Source organism: Poeciliopsis prolifica, unplaced genomic scaffold (genome assembly GCF_027474105.1).
Source record: "Poeciliopsis prolifica strain line A6 unplaced genomic scaffold, Auburn_PproV2 SCAFFOLD004, whole genome shotgun sequence".
Taxonomy (NCBI): Eukaryota; Metazoa; Chordata; class Actinopteri; order Cyprinodontiformes; family Poeciliidae; genus Poeciliopsis; species Poeciliopsis prolifica.
In genome coordinates, this window is record NW_026562379.1 from 338,076 (window position 1) to 360,888 (window position 22,813).

General features: G+C 40.9%; 1 protein-coding gene across 1 annotated transcript; it reads left to right on the forward strand.

The window, feature by feature from the left end:
- Nucleotides 1-1,816: 1,816 nt before the first annotated feature.
- egln2 (egl-9 family hypoxia-inducible factor 2) lies at nt 1,817-21,291 on the forward strand. Its single transcript, XM_055027997.1, has 6 exons — nt 1,817-2,172; nt 3,779-5,179; nt 16,958-17,077; nt 17,273-17,409; nt 19,010-19,077; nt 19,157-21,291. Exons 2-6 carry the CDS (start codon nt 3,980-3,982, stop codon nt 19,207-19,209), a joined length of 1,578 nt encoding a protein of 525 aa, XP_054883972.1. The 5' UTR covers nt 1,817-2,172; nt 3,779-3,979; the 3' UTR covers nt 19,210-21,291.
- The last annotated feature ends 1,522 nt before the right edge of the window (nt 21,292-22,813 follow it).

Here is a 22,813-nt window from a genome sequence, read left to right on the forward strand (position 1 = left end):
TGCCACTTCTCCACATTCTCAACTCTATGCTAAATTCACAAATGTACTTTTCTTACAAATGTGGCACCATCTGGCAGTTTTGTCCTGTGACTTTGGTCTCAAAACACCTTTTTACAAACAAAGATATGTGACATGAAGGGACTAGAAGTACATATGCATTTGTTTATGGCACATATACCACCTTACTACACTGTAGATTTTAATTAAGTTTTCATTCCGCTATACATGCAACATTTGTAACAGGTGTTACTGCAATAGTCAGAAGGCATCTTTTTCTTTTTAAATCAAGTTTATGTCAATAATTATATTGATTGAAACATTCACATCCTGGCACATCCTTTGAATTTCCTCCTACAATCATGTCAGTCAGTAAACTGAAGTCCAGTTGATCAGGTCAAAAGGCCACGAGGAAATGACTTTACTGATACATCTAATCAGGGCCAAAGGTCATATAGGAATAAATGACCAGGACAGATAAAGGGGAAAAGATGTAAGATTTAAGAGCATTTCTATATATTTACATATTAAACTTATGTATTTCCATGCTTGCATGTGTTCCTATTGTAGGACCCACAACAGAACCTAAGCTTTTATCCTAAGGTTACACTGAAATGAGAGGTGAGAGATGTGGGCTTGCTTGGTCTGTGTCATCACCCTGTGTCCCTAATCCTCCAGGGTGAGGCATTAATCCCAGGCGCTAACCCCTGGCCTGGCTGCATAGCAGCACATTACCTAATTTCCTCCAGCAAAGCAAATTTAGACGTGAACATGAAAACGGCCAGTCTACAAGCAAAGATTTATAGCCCTGAGGTCAGAGACAGTTCAGCTTTGTGGGTGGAACAATAAAATGTGGAGTTGTTTGGTTATTTAGGATAGAAGCAATTTGTATTTACTATGTAGATAATCTATTTACAGATGTTCACAAAAGAAGAAATTACACAAAATGAACAAAATAGTTAAGAAAATAACTTTCAGATGAAACAGTTTGGATTCAATGTCCTAAGGCTCTGCAAAAACACAGGCGTGGATGAAAACAAATTGTAGTGACCACTTATGGTCACTTTTTTTTTATTTTACTTTAAGATTATTGTCTATGTTATGACGATGTCAAAAATTTAAATGCAGGAAACTTATGTTGCAGATTTAAATTAAGTAATTTAAATAATAATTGTAGTTTAATTCAAAATTCAGAACTTGTTATTTTAGCTATTTAAAAGAAAAATAATTATTCCCATTTTTTCAAGCACAAATCAGTTTTGATGTTTGCTAACAATTCGTTCCCAACTATTTTCATGTTTCCTTATTTTATGTCTTAGTTTTCAAATCTGAAAAATGACTAGATATCCAACTATCACGTTATTATATAACCGTATGGGTAAAGGTTTAAAATTAGGTCCAAATAATCATTGTGTTAGTAATTCTATTTCTTACATCTAACCTGGTCTATTATATTACATATTTGGTGGCAGGAAGCAGATGGGGGGGTAAATGTCCGATCTTTGCCCGGGACCCCAGTCATGTAACCACCGCCCCTGACTTTACGGTTCATTATCTGGACTTTTATTTATTTTTTTTGTTTTTGCAACTCCAGGGACGAGTTTACGACTCAACACTGTCATTTCAGAAAACGCTCTAACGCATCATTTTCAAGTTGTCTCAATGTGTCTCTTTACTTCCTGCGTTCAATAGAGGACAACGCTCGTGCGACCGAACGTCGGCTGTAGCAGCGGGTCACGTGGTTCGTTTGCATGCAAATGGCAGGCGGGACTCGACGCAGAGAGCCGCGGTAGGAGGGGAGGGGAGGGGAGGGAGGAGAAGAGTCCGAGGAGGACGGGGGAGGGAGGCAGACAGAAACTCGGGGAGCTCCTCGACACATCGGGGGGAGCGCTGGCTGTGGCTGTCTACGGGAAGCTTGTCCGGCTCGGAGCATCTCTCCCCCCACACGCCCCCTCCTCCTGCTCCCTCCGTCTCCCGGTAACGGTTTAACGTGTCAGATTCCCGTCGCCACCTGGCCTTGTTTATAACCGCCGCAAAAAAAAAAAAGGAAAGAAACTCGGATGGGACGAACCACAGAGCCGAGCCGAGCCGAGCAGAGACACTCCCGGAAATAACATGCGTACTCTCAGCCCGTCACGTAGGCTCGCCGAGGATTTGCTTTGCCGGAGGAGGAGGGTGAGTGTAACGAGACGGTTTTATTCATCTCTTTGTTTGAAAAATGTCAAACACACTTCTTTAAAAAAAAAATAATAATAAAAAAAATAAAATATTTTAATGTTCATTTAATATTCTGTGAAATGTATTCCTGTCTTGTATGGAGCTGTTAAGTTGGTGATTACAACCAGACAAAGACGCAAAAATACATTATTTTTATGTTTGCGTAAGCGAAAATCCTTCTAAATTTCATTCGTAAACGCGTACTTTTTTTTGAAAACGACAATAGCGCCAGTTGTTTTTTACGCTGATGTTGTTTAATCAAAGTATAAGTGTTAGGCATATTTTTTATGACTAATATACAAAATAAGACTTGTACTTGTTTGCAGTGCCATTTTGTTTTTAAAGTGTTCAGATGAAATCCAAAGACATCCAAGAATGCAGGCCTTTTTGTGGCACCAGTAAACGCTCAGGGTTTCTCACTGTCAGGGCCGAATCGAGAATGTTTGGGGTTCCGAGCAGATGTCGATTTGGGCTCCCATTGAGACCACGCCCACCAGCCACCATCCCTAAACCTGTATAAGTTATTTTTCTCTCTCCTCTGCTCTCCACTTGCTGTTATTCCATTAAGAAATCCCTCATCCTTGTTTCAAGGCATAAAATAGTTTATTGCACTTTTTAATGGTGAAAATATCACATGGACATCTATTTTGACGTGCAACTGTAATAATTTGCTTACTTCCTGTGCAGGTGATGATTTAAATAAATTACTAACAAATATTTGAAGAAGCTAAATAAGACAATTCGACTCAAATAATTGCAATTGTGTTACGTTTTGCAAATGATGTATTACAGTCAATAACAATAGCAGCAATTCCCTGCTCTCTTACTTTAATATATCAGACAGATGACGAATCCATATCATAAACCATAAAAGATAAATAATGAAATACAGTAATACTTAATTATGATAGCTTATAATTATAGCAAATTATTTACGCTTATAGATGTATTAAGTAATTGAAATGATGAGTGTGTTTATTTGCTTAATGTATGAATTTACCATTTTGTGTAAATTTAATATATAAAAGGTATTTAACTTACTGATGTTCTGAATTTGTAATCTAAAATAAAGCCTAATTTAAGCCTTTATGAATTTTAAATTGTAACAAAATTGAAGTTATAAGAAACACAAGTTAATTGAAATAATTGTCAAACTTTGTTTCAGTATGGACTTAGAATCCCTTATCTGATTTTGTCCATCATGAAATAATTTAAGGTGACAATACTTCTCATCTGACAGACCGCAACATCAGATAGTGCAACTCAATTAAAAAAATAAATTAATTAATACAATTTTAGTTGAATGTTTTTAATCAGTTAACGTAATTAAATCTTTATTTAAATTAAAACTATGATCCTAAATGGATATTATGCAAACATTTATAAATCTGAAATTAAGTCCTTATTGATGTCTTGAACTGTAGCACCTTAAACAGTTTATACCACACAGCAACATGTTGCATCACAGAAACTTGGCGTTTTATTTTACTAATGCTCTCCGTAACAGATGGTCTGCACTCCACCTATATATAGACCTAAAAACGTATCATTTTACTCTCCACAGATTTCCGTCGCTGCCTGAATATGTTTAAGAGGCGCACTGAAACAAACGCAGAGACGCAGAGTGACTGCTGAAACCAGAGCAGACGAAGGACTGGGGACATGATACTTGCAGTGCTCCTCTCCGAAAGAGGAAGCAGCGGCTCAGTTGGAAAATGAAGGGAGGACGTGAGGTACGTGTGCACCCAGCAGACGACGAGATCAAATGGAGAGTTTGGGGCTGAAGGAGCTCTTGAAGACAAACTCTCGCCTTGGACCAACAGTCTTTTCAGAGTCGCTGGAGAGAAGAAGCCAGCAGACAGAGATCTACAGCTCATACCAGGCAGACATGGGTCTGAACGGTTTCTGCGCAGGGCCCACTGGGACTCAGACGGCCGCCGAGCTGCTCGCCGACATGGCTTCGCAGACAAACTCCCCGGGCATCACTAGCCCAACAAAGCAGTCCAAAAGCGGCGTTCCGCTCTACAACGGTGGCGTGGTGTCCCCGTCAGCCACCGTGGAGGCCAGCCAGGCCGAGGCTTTGGCCCACACGCCCCATAGTTACCCGGCTCAAGTGAACGGGATGGGAGCAAAAACAGGTGGCTCCGTCTGCACTTTTAACAGCAGAGGCCTCACGATGGAGGATGGGGACAGAACGGCTCATGACATATGCTCTTTAGGAGCGAGGAGAATCAATGAGGACCTGAAAGTCAGGCAGGCACAGCAGCAGCAGAAGAGGAGGAACGGAGAGAATTGGGATGGTGGATCAGAAATCCTCAATGGCCATGTCATGGGCTCGCCAGGGTTGGGATGCTCAGCAGACCCGGATTGTGGAGCAGGGGAGTCAGATTTAAAGCGGCGGAAGTTGGCTGATGGAACTGTTGCTAGCAAATCATCCGAACCGCGCAGAGTGGCCCGAGCAGTCGCCCCGATTAGAGTCACCGTCAACAGCAGCAGCTCTCACAACCATCCAAACTGCTCTCCTGAAAATGCCAACTTGCGAAATGGACATTACACAGCATCCCCAGATCCTGCAGCTGTACCAAATTTGCCCTCCATCCCTGGCCTCCTGCCTCCTGCAGGGACCGGCTGGTCAGCGGAGCGCATCGCCAAGCAGTACATTATCCCCTGCATGAAGTACTACGGTATTTGTGTGAAGGATAACTTCCTCGGTGTGCAGCTGGGAGACAGTGTCCTGAAGGAGGTGGAGGCTCTGAACCAGAGTGGGAAGTTCCGGGGCGGACAGCTGGTGAGCCAGGCGGACATTCCCTCCCGGAACATCCGAGGCGACCAGATCGCCTGGGTGAAGGGGCAGGAGCGGGAGTGCCAAAGCATCGGGACACTGATGGCTCACATTGATGAGGCCATATTGTACAGCGCTGCCAATGGACAGCTGGGGAACTGTGTCATCAATGGACGCACTAAGGTGAGAGACGGTTTTAGGAGGGTGAGGACTCTGGAGCAAATTTAATAATCACAGGATTTTAAAAAAAAAATCTTGGAAGAAAACTGGGTGGGGGGGAAGTTACTGCTGATTACATACCAGAATCATTAGGGAACCTTCAAATGTATCTGAAACATTACGCATGAAGGCCAAACTAGATTAATTAACAATATTACTGTCATTCAAATGCAGCATACAAACTAAAAATGCATTTAACATAACCTTCTTTAGGTACCTTTCTTTTGCCTTTTCTCTCCTTCTACGTTGGACTGGCACCTCTAGTTTTCCTCTAGTTTTCCTTCACTCCTGAGAGCAGAACGGCACATAGTGGCCAAATGGAAAGTATCAGGCAGTGTTGGTTTTTTAAAAAAAAAAAACGAAATTTGAACGTTCATAAATTTGTTCAGATATATGTGTGCAGAACCTTCATTCTGAAAATATGGAGGCTTTCATTCTGTCTTGGCATTGTGCCGCGATCAATTGCATGTAGAGCATTCTCTGATTTATCATCGTCCTGATGTTGGTCAGACTGTGGTCTTTTCTTCAGTTTCCATAACACAACTGGCATGTTTTTCAGGGCCAGAAATGTCTCAGCTTGCTGAGGTTGAGCAAACCCTCAAGTCTGGCCCGGACGAGAGCAGCTCCAGAGACATCCAGGGCGAATATTATTCCCCTGCCTCTCAGGATAAATACCGGCAACAAAATAACCCCCAGTGTTTGCGTGACGTCTTTTGACGTTGTTGTTTATTGGTTGGACGCCTTTTCTGCTCCGCGCTATCTCTGCGTTTGTAACGCCGACATGTGGGCATACGCACACAAGCGAACACACTTGCTCCACAGGTAGCGTGTCAGGGTGAGCCATGTGATTTTCCAGCACATGGAGACGGATAAGTTAGTGCCCTTGTTTTTGTCTTCATTCTACAGCAACCTGGAAGAAGAAAGTAAAAAAAAAGAAAAAGTCTATCTCCTCTGCCATCACTTTATCTCTGACAGCATTTTCTACCATCACTTTGACCACACAAACGTGATGCTTGCATGGCAGAAGGGAGACGTTCTTGTTTATTTTTCTTCCCCTTATCTGATCTCTTATTCCATGTGAGCTGCACGAAAAAGCTCGAGTGCAAACCCCCTTCAGAAATAATCTCAGTCAGACTTTCTTCTCATGCATCAGCCTCTCTTGTAACTTTAATTTTTACTGCTGACAGTTTTCCAGGATCTGCTGTTGCGCTGTAAGAGAGACTTGCCTGCTCCCAGCTGCGCGGCGCTCACAGTCTCGGCAGGATTCACATTGTAACACCTCCAGACAATGCGAATCAAAATTGTTTTCGTAAAAGCCTGGCAGAAAGATCAAAACCTGCCGATGTCAAGTCTTGGCCTTAGATTATTCTGCTCGCAGTGAACCATGTAAACTGTTATGTCCCATTAGGAAATGGATCCAGAAGACGTACTGGCACATGCGATCTGGCAAGTAGGCACATTACTACTCCCTGGGGAGGAATTAGGAAAAGGTGACACCTGAATGCATGCAGCCAAAGGCCCATTCCCACAGCTATTGCCTAATCAACAGGGCTATAAAAGAGATGTTTAAGATAATGAAGTGAAATAGGTATGGAGCAAAGTAATTTCTTCTCCTATGTACAGTGATTAGTGTGTCTTCTTTCTGGCCTTCCTATCCTTAGAAGTACACTTGTCTGTACTTCTAAAGTATTTGATCTGTAACCTTGTTCATCCCATGTTTACCATCAGACTTTGCCCTCAGTACATGCACACTGCTATTTACATAAGCATGAGACAAGGGCAAGTTGGTGGCCTTTACTTCCTTGGACGTGCAATGACTTTGCTGTTTTCAGACCTGAGTCATAGCTATAGTTGCTAAATGGCGCGTATGAGGTTCACGGTGGATGAAGCCTTTTGAGGAAGGTTACCTGAAAACTTTGCGCACAAAACGCACAAGATCTTATTGGTTATTCTTAAAGCAGAAAAGTAGAATTTATTCACTGCTTGTGCTACAATAACATTTTATACAGTTATATTTAGCAACATTTATTTTTTACTTTTGTTTTTTTTTTTCTTGCGAGGGACAGATTTTTGATCTGCTTAAGACGCTTCAATCAATCAATTAGAATTGAAACTAACGACTCCCTCGGTTTACAATATTTAAGTGTATCATCAAAACTTCTCTCTTAAATCTTTTTGGTTTAATCCAATCGAATAAATTGAAATAATCTTTACATGTTTCCTTTTGAGTCAAAACTGTATCAAATAACTGCAACACATTTTTCTATGTATTAAGTTCCTTTACGGTGGGGAATCGTTTCTGGTCTGTATAGGGAAACACGGAGGGGTCGAAATGAGGAGGTTGACTTGTTGGGACATTAACTTTGGTAGCCAGCATGCAGTTGGCAGCCATACAGACATATTTAATAGAGAAAAGCTGAATTTTGCTTTCTTGCTTTCACTAAGTCATATCCGATAATGAAGCGAAAGCTCGTCTTCCAGCGTCGTTTTATTTCTGTGCCCCATAAAGCTGAAAAAAACTCTGATGGTCGCTCTGCCATTTTCTCTGGCACCTCATTGGAAAGCCTTAAAACTGCAGCAACAACATGACCTAAAATGGTTTTGTGACTTTGAAGCTGTAACTTCATAGATCTTTTGAATGGCTTTATATCAGTAACCTATGTCTTGTCACGACTAAGGAGAAGAAAAATGTCTTACATTTTCCTCACCGTTTGATAGTTTAAGCACTCAAATTCTTTCCTGACTGAAATGGACGTACTCAGTAAAACTGTGTTTACTCTGCGGATGATAGAGTTTCATTCGGCTTCATTAGCCTCTGGCTTCGTTAATTTGGATTGAAAACCTCTTCTGTACATTATGTTGTTTATGTGCACACGGCTGCTTTCTGCATAATGTATTCCTTCTGTCTTGTTTGGCAGAAATAACAAAGGATTCCCTTGATAAAAACGTTAGTCTGTTAATAAGGTTATGGGGTGTGTGGGGTACAAACTGCTCCAACACAACACAGCGCAGAGATAGGTGCAGCGGTGGCGTGTACACGACAGGAAGTTGTTGGAAAGGAGAGGAGGAGGATCTGGCTGGAGTGCAGCTAAGTGAAAGGTCACTGCAGCTTTTCCATCCAGCAAGCCGACGTCGTCGTCGTCGTCTTTTTTTTTAATTCGGGACCTCCCATTTCCTTCACTCTGCCATTTACTTCACTCTCTTCCTCTCCTATCTTATCAACCCCGCTCGCTTCACGCACAAAATATTTGCCTGCCGTCGCCTTGGTAACAGGCCCCATAAAGAGTAGAGTGGAGCGGTATGTTGTGTATGAAAGAGAGACGGAGGGGAAAATGGACTGGCTAGCTGAATACGGCCTTGCCAGGGAGCGAGTTTGCGTTTCTGACTCCTTTCATCTGCGAGCAGGCAGGACCGAGGGACGCGTAACCGACTGTAAGGTCAACCGAAGGCAGAGACGCAACTGAGACTCTTGTGTTACGATGGAGTAGAAAGCCGTGGCACATCCAGGCGTTTTCCAAGCAGTGGGTGGGGATGGACTGGAAGTGAGAGGCAAAGGGGGAACAGTGAGCAAAGAGTTTAGCCAGTAGAGCGGGGGGTGGAGGCGATGCAGTGGAAGCTTCGGCATTATGTCAGCTACTGCAGTGCGCACATAGACGGCCCCTCTCTGACGCTTAACGGGTTCGCCATGTAGGCGGCAGCGAGAAGTCGTGCTTTCACGGGGCAACCACACAGCTGGAGCTTGGGTGGGTAGATGGATTATTTGTAGAGCAGAAGGACACAGATTTAAGAAAATGCTATAAGCATGGCTAGCTTTGTCAACCACGGTTTCTCTGGATGTGCAATAGGCTTTATATATTCAGAGTGCTTTTCTGGACTGGACAGGTACGCTCCCTGTGTCCTACTGATTTCAAGATTTCAGTTCATATCATAAAATGTTATGTATATTTTAGCTTTTTATATGTAGTTCTCTCCGCTTGGTTGAAGTTAGGCCTGTCACACGGCTGGGATTTAACAGTAATTATTGTAATAAACTATATGATGTCTTGAGGCCATTGTCCAGTAATATATTCATCATGGTGGAATAATAATGCAATTTCGCCCTTTATTACACCAATAACATTTTTTTTTGTAAAAAGCATTTAGCAATGAAACCGGAAGATATTTTAAATATCCAAAATAAAACATGATATTTAAACCACACCCAGTAAATAAAACAGTAGTAAAACCACACGCAACCAAAAACATAAATAATATGGATTATAATAAACAAAATTACCCTTCAAATTAAAATGACCAGGCTTGTTTAATTTATCATAGGATTAATATTCTATGTATTGCTTATTGCATCAGGCTTAGTTGAAGTGTCAACTTAAAAAAAAAAAAAGCAATATAGTGCATAGTTTTTCATAACCATTTAATATGATCCGACTACAGTGAACCCCCAGCTCTCCCCTCTTGAACACCACAGTGTTTTCTTTCCTGCTCCGTCTTAATGTTCCGCTGTGACTCACACATAATGAGCGCCGCCGTGGCCACAGTGACCCTGACTCATGGGCAGAGTGCATTTTCTCACCTCTTTGTGCTAAGATAACCGCAGAGAGGTATCGATGTTGATTGAAATCCGTTTCCCGTTTATCTCATGATAAGTATGCAGACAAAGTCAAAATGTGATGGCAGGCAAAAGTGCCAGCGAGTGAGTAGCGGTGCGTTTGTGAGGCCTGAAGAGACGAAGCTGGCGGGTGTTAGTTCAGCTGGTGTAAACCTGAGAGTTGGAGGGGAGGGGATTTTTGAACTGAGTAAACTTGAGTGATTTCAGAAGTTCCCCAGCAGTGACTCTGTATTTTTGGAGCAGGTTATGACTCCACATTTTATTTTAAAGCATTTGTTTTGTTTGTGTGACAACACAGCTATATTAGTTCGCTAATTTTTAAAATTTTTTTGATTTGTGACAGTTGTGTTCAACGTTTTACCCCGACATTGTCAGACATCATTTCTCACTAGAGACCTCCCAACAATGGGAAAATGATTGGAGTCAAACATTTTTTTCTTTTAAATGGCCCTGTACAAAAGTCAAAAATCTGATTTTGTGCTTCTCATATTTATTGAATTCATTCAAACATTTTTAATCCTCTACTGTGTCTAATTCCAAAGGAAAGAGAAAAAGAATCAGAAGTCAAACTTTGGCGTTTTCAATAAGACGTTTTTGAGCTGGGTCAGTTTGGCTGCCTTCAAACTTTGGTGTTTTGTTGACGACAGCGACGGCCGCTTCCACCGGTTTGGGGAACCAAGCATTTGTTATTAACTGTGAGTGTAACACAGTGTGGCAAGGGAAAATATCACCGAGATGGCGGAGGTGGCTCAGATGTCCACGTTCCCTGTTTGTGTATCGTCCTCTAATTTACCAATCTTCAGACTCTTCAACCTTGAATTTCTGAGAACACCAGTACACTGTCCTCTCTTACTGCACATAACAGAGAGACTAATGTCAGGCACTGCACATTCTTCGCTGCCATGCTTGTTTATTGTCTCTTTGTTCAGTTGACTGGCCTTTTTCTCCAGCTGTTGACCGGTCCGCGGGGGACGTTACGGTTCGCGCAGAAAAATCGGCTACTCTGTGGTGCCGAAGTTGAACCACATTTGTGCAGTGGAGCTTTTTTCCACGTGTGAAAACACGGTTTGAAAACATCTGTGGGAGCTGGCTCCGAACCGCGTTGGTAGAAAACGCCTGCAAGGGAACCAGAAATCGGTCCCAGCCCTGCAAAGGCCTGATTGGTGCTTCTCCAGTTCTCTCCAGTTCTCAGTGGCAGTGTTGTGAATATTAATATTCACAACACCTTTCACAGCAAATATCCAATGACGTACCGTGATCACACTGTAATATCTTCTGACTTTCCTAAATTAGCATAGCTCAACAATTATGGAGCTCTGTGAGCCAAGACTACTGTTTTAGAGGAGTCACCGTCTTGTTGATTATAATTGAAAGGACAGTTTAAAACAGAATCTGAGCTTCATAGGCATGCTGTTTAATTCATATCTTACTTCCTTTTTATCTTAATTAAGTAATTAAATACACATAAAGCAACATTTATGAGTTTTCCTTGGAGAAATTCTTTGTTGTGCTGAGATATGCAGAGCATTATAGCCATCAAGGCTTTGCAGCTCCAGACGAATTGAAGTTTATTTTTGAACAAAAGAGAAATGACTCTTTAGATTGTAAAAGATGTTTACCTTTGCTCCGAGATCTGGAGAAAAATCTGGTCCCTCAGGCATTTCACATAAAAGGGCTTTGAAGTTTTGGAACAGTGTGCAAAAACATGTAATTTATTTTTTAATAAGTCTCCTGCTGAAACCATGATATCCCTTCATACTGCTGACTGACTCATGCCCAATTTTGCTGACAAAAGACGTTACTTCTTCTAAGAGGTGGAACACACAGCTGTTATTCTGCCAGGATTTTGCTTTAGCTCAGGCAAAGTCTCCTTAGAGGCAATAAGTTCTTGCATTTCTTGCTAAGTTGCACTTATGACACCTTTTTTTTTTTTTGCTTGTGCTTTATTGCGCTGCGTACGTAACGTAAAGTAAAAGGTAACGATGCACTTGAAAAGTCAGATAGAGGCGATTGTAAAGATAACGAGTCACCATGCGGTGCAACGCATTCAGCCCGAATGCATCGACGTGTCGCAACCTTTCCACAGCAGCATTTGTGGAGCGTCAGACGCAGCGTGATGCAGGTTGAAAATGTCAAACGGACGGTTACCTGCAGCCACCCTGGAATGATTTAAGCTTCCAGTTATCCCAATCGGCGCTCAACCTCTCTCACGCAATCGCAGTTCAGGCCTGTATTTGTTCAGCCTCATCAAGTCCCTCACGGCTCTCTCCACCGTCATTCCTCTTATCTCGATAAGCGCTCACCACTGGCCACTCTCTTCCAGAACAGCAGGTTCTGCCTGCTTTGCCGTCACTACATTCAGTGTTGTTGTTTTTTTTTTTCCTTTTCCTGTCGTGCCAGCGGACCGGGGCTCTGGTGTTGGCGTTAAAAGGTTGTACCTGCCAGGCAGGTGGTAATTTATGCTCAAACTTGACGTGGGCGCAGTTCTCAGCAGACATAAGTCAGACAGGAAGCAGCGAAGGGCAGACAGGATGCACTATTTCAAGCTCCGTGAATGGTTATTTGACAGAAAAGATGAGATAAAAAAAGAAATGCATGAAGCTTCCTTTTGTTAGTGCTATTAGGTCCAGTAAAGGGTTTGGTTGAGTTGTCTGTGGTCTATTTACTGCAGCCGTTCCATTTGCAGTCAAACACTCGTTGGCAGAAATAGACTGACTTAAATGTACATGCTCTCCAAAAATACACACTTTGCTTGTTGTTTGCTGAACAAAACAGATTGTAGTCTTTCACAGTATATGTTTGGTAAAAAAAAAAAAACAGAGAATCTCAATTGTGCCAATGTATTTACCACAGAACAAAACACACTGAGTATTTGCATTCTCATGTAGTTTTTTTATAGAATTTTCTGGCTGATATTTGGGGCACATGTCATCAGAAGATGAAGGAAGACGTTCCAAATTATCTCTTGCCGTCCTGCCGTAAGTGGCCATTAATTATTTATTTTAGGCGTGAAATCGTTTACTATTTTAAAACGATGACGACATGGCTGCGACCTTTGACTCTGTTTTTAGCATCTGATGATTAGTGATTAGTGCAGCTGGCAGTACTAAAACACTGTTACTAAATGTAGCTCTGCACCTTGACCCTGAGATTTTGGATAAAGATCAAGCATTTCCAAATCTGTCATGTTTTATGGCTGGTAGAGAGTGTTACAATGTCTTAGTTTTTAAACACCCCACTCTCTCCTTCACTCAGTTACGTCCTACAACATGTGGTTTAAAAACGAAGTCAGTCACTACTCAGTTAAATCTGTCAAACTAAAAAAAAAAAGAAATCCTCCAATTATTGACACCAACTGGTTTCTCAGCAGATCTTCAGTAGATTTTGATCATCTCTGTGAAACACACAAGCTGAACGCGTATGAACCGTTCGGCGCCGTATCAATTTTGGATGTTGATCGGAAGCAAAAAGTGATATCTGAACTTGAAAATGGCAGCACCGTCTAAAGTCAAACCCCTTAATTTTCTTAAGACAACATCTGATGTTGTCTGCACTTTTTACTCTATAAGCACCAATGGTTTGATTACAAGTGCTGCAATACACACAATCTGTAGAGAAAATGCCTTTCAAAACATCTTCCAGTGACTGTTGTGTAAGCTGCCAGCAAAAACAGGAACAGCCGTTTCTAAACATCTCTGCATAATGTCATTATCATTAGCCAAAAGTCCCAAAGGGTCACTCTAAGATGGCCGTAATTGACATAATTTACAAAAGCAACACAAGTGCTGCCCTCCATCTTTGAATTCAAAGTTCTTGCATTTCTTGCTGATGTAATGACGGTCATTTAGATTATTTTAAAGTAAACTGATTCAAAACAATAATAAACTGAACGTCGACAAATGTAGCAACTAACTGACAAATGTAGCAACTAATAGGCGGCGAAATTACATTAGTAGCAGAGTTTCCCGAAGAGAGGACAAAAAATTAGATTGATTTGCATTTTAGTGAAATGTGACATAAGCATAAGAACGACGTGAGGTTTCCTGTCGCAGATAAGTAGATTTAGACTAGAGCTGCACATTACATTGAATTGAATCAGTCATAGCAAAATAAGTGCAATATTTTGTATTATATAATTTTGGTATAATTATTTAATTTCCCTTTGGGATCAGTGAAGCATTTTTGAATTTTAAGTGAATTGAATTTGGTGTGCCGATGCAGGTACATTTCAAATCTATTCAAATTCATTGAGAAGTTGTTTTTTCATTTAATTTCACAAAGTGAAGCATATTATGTAGTCAAGCCTATATTGCTGTTAATCTTGACAATTTTCTGCTTACAGCTAATTTCCTAACAGAGAAATAGTTCATTGTATATTTAATATCTGCTTAAAGGTTATTTCCACAACCTCAGAAGGAGACAAACGAGCCTCTTCAGAACACATCTTCAATTTACTGAGATGTTCATGTGTGTTTCAAGTGCCATGCATTCATACACTGGACTGCAACAGTCTGCTCCTCGCGTGAATAAGCAGTGATTGTAAAGATTTAGCTTCAAGATGCTGACCCGTCCATCTCTCCTTATTGTAAGTTGCTACAAATGAGCAAATGCAAACGATCGCCCATCAGAGAAAGCATGAAAATAAAAACAAAAGCACCTGTTCGCCACTGGTGCTCTCGTGAAAACTATCCCGAAGACGGGCTCCCGAGACACTTTATGCATCTTTCCCGAATGGTATTTTGCAAGATGAGAAATATGTCAGGGTTCATTCAGCCGTTTTCCCAGCTCAGAAACGATCTGCAGATACAGTACGCATTCTCTCAAACAATGGCCTCACGCTGGTATTTCCCCCGCTTGACGTCTCGGCGTTGGGAGGCCTTCGGGGGGCCGGAGCGCACCGCTTTCTCCTGGGACCCGGAGGGAACCGAGGCTTGCGTGAAAAGCTGTTTGGGGTCGGTTCCAGACCAGGGTCACCACGAGACTTGACTCTGTAAATGCACTGGAAGTTAAGTGACGGCGGTGTGTGTGCCACGGCTTTGTGAATGGAACATGGTCGCGTTTCAGGCCCTCAGTAAATACTTTGCAAGCTGTTTCCTCAGACTGAAACAAGCCTCTAGGTTCTTGGAACAACTCGAGTGAGACTGAAATATTATGTTCCCAAGGTGCATCACCTCAGCTTGACTGAGACGCCATCACTCATGACTGGCCGGTTCTGCACCGCTGCGGTATTGATTTAACCTTTAGGTAAGACAGTTGCACTTGTCCCCGTTGTTTTGCCACTGCTCAAATGTAGGCGATGGCTCCTGAGGCGTTTTAGTGAGCGTGTGTGTGTGTCGCCTTTCTCTCATTCACAGCCAAGCGAGTTTGGGTTGTGCTCTACTTAGCCGGCCATTGTCGGCCCTCATTAGCAGCTCACGCCCGCAGCCAGAGCTCATTAACCTCGGCAGGTTTTCACTGCTCCAACCAGCCAGAGGAGCTTTGGTGTCGGGCCGTAAATAAACGTCCGAACTTTTGAAGACTTGAAAAGGTTGCTTTTAAGAGTGATCACTCTGAGGGTGATGACCTCTCGCCATTGAGTGATGTGTCAAGTGTCACTTTTATGTCAGGAAGCTGCATTGTTTAATTCAAGTGAAGTTAATTGGTGATGCTTGTTCGTCTACACCGCAGGTCCTTCAGTATTTGACTCGGGCTTTGGTTCAAATATTCACTCCTTTAGGAATGAAAATCAAATGAAAACAGAGTTAATATTCATTGTATTTTTTATACTTAAAACAAATTGAATTACACAATTAACACACAGAACTAGACCTTGTGATGTGTTTTGTTTCTGTTCTTGCAGTAACATGCATGGTTTAAACTCTGACACTGACATTGAACAAAAACAATAATATGTACAAAAAGAGACATCATGATTGTTGTTGAGGTGGTCAAATATTCACATAATAATTCTTGTTTATACTACAATACAAGTAGAGATTCTTTTTCATTTTTCAATTTTGTGGCCAATACCTGTATTTTTTATGCTTGTCTTGCTGACAGAGATTGCATCACATTTTCACACATTAACCTTTTAATATTAGAGCCTGAGATGTTGTTAGGTATTTTCCTCGAACCTACAATAAAATAACCACAGACAACGTATATGAATTAAATATGGTCAGGCTTCTGCAGAAGGAGAAATCCCGATCAACAGCTCCTCCGAGCTGCTCAATAGAGAATTCTGATCTGCTTTCACGTGAGCTCCCTCTTTATTGTCAAAGAACATCAAACAACAGAGGTCGTAAAACATTTAACACAAACAGACCAACAACTCAGTTCCAGGTGTGATATCTAATTTACAATCTGAGCCCAGTTCAGCTCTGGGTCAAACTGTCACCTAAGACCGGGCAGATAAACACCAGAGAAGAAGATCTGAGAACCATAAAGTTTTACTATCTCGCATGAAGACAATCGTAACCTCCAAGTCAGCCCATACACACATAAGGAAGAGAACACTTTAACAAAATGATAATATCAAAAAATCTCTAACAGATGTTGTCACAATATGCATTTCTAAACTTCCATTATTGTTTGTGGAAAATATGAAAATAGGGGTATGTAGATCTATTTTCTAATGCTGAGATAAAAAAAAATAATAGTCCAAACATTCCCAAATCCACCATCCGTAGTGATAAAGGTTGGAAGCTCAAGCACATAAAGCATGTTTTCCCTTCTTGTTATTTGCTGAAGGTTTTGCTCTCACTCGCTCTCTCGCAGCCGAAATGAACTGCAGAAATGTATCGGCATTTCGGAGAAAATTGTTTGAATGGCCACTCAGATCTCGGGTTTTCTCAGTACTCACAATCTCACTGACCCTGAAAATAGCTAACTACTAAATCCTTTTTCCTCAGTACCAACTCCCACACTGAAGAGTGTTGTTGTCAGTTTAAACATGTTGTACATGTGGGTTCAATGATCAGGAAAATGAAGGATTTGGTCAACCCGTCATGTCCAGCTTTGATTAATCAGGGCTTTGTCTTTTGCGTATTTTGTTAAAACTCTTGGCATGTTTGCATGTGATGATAAAGCTGTTGTTATTGTACTAAAATGCATAAGATTTTAATTATTTTTTGTTGTTTGTTCTTTTGTCTTAGGCCATGGTTGCTTGTTATCCAGGGAATGGGGCTGGCTACGTCCGCCATGTTGATAACCCGAACGGCGATGGACGCTGCCTCACATGCATCTACTATCTTAACAAGAACTGGGACGTTAAGGTGCTTTGACTGTTCTCTTTTTTTAAATTGAAAAACTCAGTCGCTAGTTGTCAATTCCCTCTTTGCTCGGGTTTCTTAGCTAAAATGTGATCGATTCTAACATTTTTTTTTCTCACTTTATTGGAATCTTATATTCTCAACTTGCACATGTTCCCTGCAGACATGTGACTAATCTGTGCACATTCCAATTTGTAGACGCACGGAGGTTTGTTGCAGATCTACCCCGAGGGTAAAAACGTGGTGGCCAATATCGAGCCTTTGTTTGACCGGCTGCTCATCTTCTGGTCTGACCGCAGAAACCCACATGAAGTCAAGCCATCTCACGCCACTCGGTGAGTAGCAGCCTCTGGAACATGCGGTGCATCCTCACAAATAAATAAAAGAAAAGCCTGCTGGGTAAATACTAATTTCATTTTTTTTTTTTTAATTAATAAAAATAGAATGTGTAGCTCAGTTTTCTGTCGTTGACCCTCTGGGCTCCTCGGTTTTGCCAGTCGCCCTTCAATTGTTGAAGTTTCAATCTGTCAAAATGTGAAATAAACCTCCTAATTGTGTTGTGAGATTAGGATTAGCAACCGTTTACTTTGCGCTGATGCTGATATGCGATAGAACCGCTCCGCGCATAAACACGCCAGTGTCAACGGGGGCTTTATTTACATCGTTGCATAAATTTAGTTTTGTCCTCGGCGATCACGTGAAGCCTCCCCTTCCCCTTTCTTCTGCCGGTTCGACTGCTGAGGGGGCAGGGGGGGCGAGGTGGGGCCACAGGCAGGAAGTATATGTTTCCTGAGGAGGTCGGTGGGAGGGAGAGGAGAGGAAGGTTCGATGGCAGGACTCGTGCTGAAGAGGCACACACATGAGAGACAGGAATAAACAACAAAGCCCCACAGGAGAGATGAGAAACCTCGCGCTGCCTGAGACATCCTTTTCCCAGGATGGTCGCTCCAAAGTGGTTTGAGTTTGTTGTCTTTGTGATAATTGGTGAACTTTTTTAGCAACGTTCACAATGGGTTTATTTCTGTTTTATCACGTTTTGTTGTTGTTTTGGGGGGTTTGGCCTGTAGAAGACAGCGCTGAGATATGAAGCTCATGTCAAGGGAAATGGACAGAAAGGTTTCCAATGTGCTGAAAGTAAACTGTTTATCAAACACATCGTGTCTGGAGTTTTTCCAAAACATAATTTCACCAATATTTGAAACGAAAAGAAAATGACTAGAGTGTCGGCATTTCAGACTGTTTGTTCCGTCTTTTGTTGGTAATTCGCATGAATGGCATTACAAAGACAGCAACCTCCCAATGTACTTCTATTCTAGATTATATGGATCTGTACCTTAACTCTGAGGCTAACATTTTCATAATCGGCAGTGATTGACGGATGAAAAGGATGAAGCAGGCCTGATGATGTCTGCTGAAAATGTTGCTCTCTCTCGTTGCATGACTGAATCCTAATCATGTTGAAGGAAATAGTTCCTGGAAACACATTTTGCATGCATTTAAACAAAATGAAATCTACAATACTAGATGTCATTTTGACTTTCTATGACATGATGTTTCACTTCACTGCCCGATATTTCAATGACTCCCAATTCGAAATTTCAAATGAAAGGTCAAAGGGAATTTAAGTATTAATCAGGTACAATTTTCAATGCTCTTAGATGGTAATAATTTGCTTTAAATGGGTCGTGTTCTGAGTCGTGGTAGGATTAGCTCTTTTATAAAAATTTTGGTTTGATTCTACATAAATGATGCTGTGACTGCTGTCTATTATTGCAGGTTAGATACTAACTCCAGGACACTACCCCACACGACCCTCTTAATATACAATACGAAGCATACAATAATGAATTAGGCAAAAATAAATCAGCATGATGTTTTAATGTGAACTTGATGTGCTTTAGTATTTATTTATACATAGATCTATTTCGTAACCAGGTATGCCATCACAGTCTGGTACTTTGATGCCAAGGAGAGGTCGGAGGCTAAAGAGAAGTACAAACTGGGTAAGCTTCCTCATATCAGTTTGGCACAATATAACGTCGCTATTTCCTAATATTTCACTTTTTTATTTTTTATTCACAGCAACAGGACAGAAGGGCATTCAAGTGCCTGTCACTCAAAACAGCAGGTCATAAAATAGAAGAAGAAAAAAAAAACCTCTCCCGAGTGTCCAGAGAGCACTCTCAAAAGTATTATGTGCCTTCCTCTACTGCTAACGGACACCGCGGTCGCAAAGGGAGGCGCAGTGAAACCGTCAGCAAGAGTCCAGCTGTTTGGTCCGCAGGGTGAGGATCGGGCTGCCGATCGAACACCCGGCAGAAACAACAGGAACACAGAGGACTGGCCCGGACGGCAATGGCCGCTTCAGAAGATTTGAGGCTGGATGAAAAAAAACAACAACAAAGACTTTGACATCTCGAAGGCGTCGCCACTGCAAAACAAAATGACTGACTGTTGTTGTTTTTTTGTTGCAGGTCTGCTTCTTCAGTTATCAGAGATGTTTTAACATATCAATGAAAGAGTCCTAAGTTCCTTTATCTCACTTGTATGTGACGGTGGCCTCGTCTCTGGGCAGAGTGTGTGTGTGTGTGTAACACAAAACAAGGCCCGAGTATTGTCTTCAGACTCAGCATTTCAGCAGTTTTATTCTCATCAAGTGCATCTCAATCAATTAAAATAATTTGATTCAGAACGTGAACCCCATATTGCAGATTCCTTAACGTGTTTACTTCTCTCGGTGTGGACAAGGGCCACGTTCTGCTGGAAACATGAATGTGAATCTTTGCAAGATTTCCCAGCAGATGGAAGGGTGAAGCAGAGTACTTCCTTCTTGCTTTAAATTTGAAGAGTTTTGCTTCAGAGTCCTCTGCAGGCTGCAGTTGTTCCTGTTGCTTGTGAAACATTTTCCTTCCACTCAACTTTTTATTAATATGATGAATGAAAAGTTGCATACAGACTTACGAATGCCCTTAACTTCACAGTACTCTCAAGTCCACAGTTCTTCCTGATGCTTGTGCTAAATTGCTTCCACTCAACTTTATATGATTTGAAACAGCACAACTTCTTTTGCAGTCACTTTAAATAAAAAGTTACTGCTAAAGTCACTTTAAATAAAATGCGACTTTACTGTTTTTGCAGTGAGTGTCAACAACTGCTCGGTGAATAGCTACTGTCAAGTCAGCAGTTTGTCTTTTGTCCACCTGATTTTACCAAAGTTTTGCCTTCCACTCAATTTTCCAGAAATATGCAGTGAAAAGTGATGTTATAGTTCAATTTTCTGAGAAGCTGAATTGTAAGTTTTCTTTCATCACAATCACCTAAACGAACAGAAATACGGAAAATACTTGAAGATTTTACCATCTTGTGCAAGGAATCAGTATAAAATATCGCTTCTTGACTGGATTTACTGAAAGAAGAAAACTTTTCAACAAATTTTCTAATTAATTGAGATGCACCTGGAGAGCACAAACTTTTCCAGGTCGTTTTGCTTCTCGTAGCGTTGAATGAATTTTTCCATCCAGACTCAAAAACGCAGCTCGACATAACGCCCAGGAGTCCACGGCGGATGTATATCTCGGGGATTCGTCCGCGTCGATCTCTGCACACAGTTCACACCTGAGACAAGAGGCAGGCTGACCTGCTGACGGCACACGAGACGGCGAACAAGTCCGCTGCATGAGTTCATGTTGCCTTTCTATGTGTTCAGACCGAGACGGACCAGAGTGGAACTAATCTGCCCGAGAAAATTCCCCCCACAGAAAAAGGACAACATGGCAGCAGCTTCATGCAGCAAAGTATTTTTTTTTTTTTCATAATCTTATGACTGAAAATCTGTTGGTGTCTAAACTTAAGACAATTGGAGTTTAAAGCACAGATTAATTTTTACAACTAAACACCGTGGGTGAAATATTTCCCTGCTCAAATGTGGGATTGAGTATTTCTGAGTGTGTGTGTGTGTGACGATTTCCACTGCACCCGCAGAGTGGTCGCTGGAATTGTCTCTGTGTTTTCTTTTTGTTTTTTGGCTTGTTTTGTTGAACAGAAGGTTAAAAAAAATTAAAAGCACTTTATTGTTTAAATAAATGCCATGTGTGAATGATATAAATAGTGTAAAGATTTAGGTTAATGCCATTTAATGCTGTGGATGATGTGGTATTCGAATGCAATACAAACTTAAACAGTGAGTTCAAATAAATGTTTTGCCTTGTTTTGAAGTATTTAATGGAAAGTGTGATTCTTTTTTTTTTTTTTTCTACCCAAACTGTTGTTATTGATTTACTAGAAGAGGGAAATCGGTTTAAAAGCTTAATGTGCCTGTCTTATTAGACAATCAAATAAGCTGATTTATTTCAGATTCAATAATCATCTAAACTTGTCATAGCTACCAATACAGGTTACTGTAACACCTGTTTGTTATACCGATATCTTATCTATAGAGTTCGAATACTTGTAAAATTGATCTGGAAACATAAAGATTTTTAGTCTGTAAAATAATCTTTTAGAATAAATTATAAACTAATCAACAATTGACTGTATTGTACGGTTTTCGTACATAAAATAAGCCTTACGAATACATTTTAAAGCATAATGCAACTGTTGCATTGACATGCACCTCAAAAACGGGCCTTACAAAGACGGAACAGCACTAACTTTTTGATGTGGACTTATTTTCATAACTCCATAATTTAACATTTTTTATTGTATTATTTTTTGTAGATTTGTTCAAGTTCAGTCAGCAAATAACCAATGATGCTCTCTGAAGTCTGAGATTATGGACGAACTCTAGTCACCTCGAAAAATGTCAAGAACACAACAGCAGCTGACCCAAATATTTTACACTTGTGCCAGCGTCACGTTTGCTGGTATATTTAGTGTAAAAGTAATGTCTGGAGGTGCACTGACCTGCGATCCTTTTGTACAGCACATGCTGGGAAAGGAACGCATAAAACATTTCTGAGCCTTACTGATATAAAGGTAAAAAAAAATTTAAAATGTGGGGATTGGAGCGTTTGATATTTTATAGACTTTTTTTTCTTTCTATTGTTGGATCAATTGAGCTCAGACTGATAACATATTTACAAAATACAAAACTCATGTCAGAACATGAACAACCAAAGACGATGCTTAACATTTCCCTTAAATGAAGTCTCTTTTTTCTTGTTTTCTTGAGAACTCAGAGTCTGGTGGCACCACATCAATACGTGGAGGTTATATTTAGCGGCTGATAAAACACCTACCCCCATGACTCATAGGGTAAACGGTTACTAATAGCTTCACAGGAACGAATATGGATGTGATATTTTCGAGGTGGGTGCACCTGATGCAGCATTGCCTATCAAAGCTTCACTACATGTGGTCAAAAGTTTGCTTTTCCATTAGATTTCATCGGGAATATTTGACGGCGCAAATGTGGAAAAAAAAACCTATTCCGAACTCAAAGAAACTCCCCGCTCTCCTTTTCTAATTTTTCCTTAACAAAGCGATTCGCTGAAGCATTTCACACATGTTCATATGTCACAACCCAAAACCGTAAGTTGTTTTATCGAAAAGACTGATGGTTTTTAATTTTGTCTTTTGTTTTTTTACAAATATAAATTGGAAATGGGGCATGCTTTTGTGTTTGGCCCCATTTGCTTTTGGAATTCAAAGCAAATGCTGTTTTAAAAAAAAAACAACAAAAAAAAAAAACATCCAATTTACACTCATAGTCGGTTCAGTCCAATCAAATAAACCGATTCA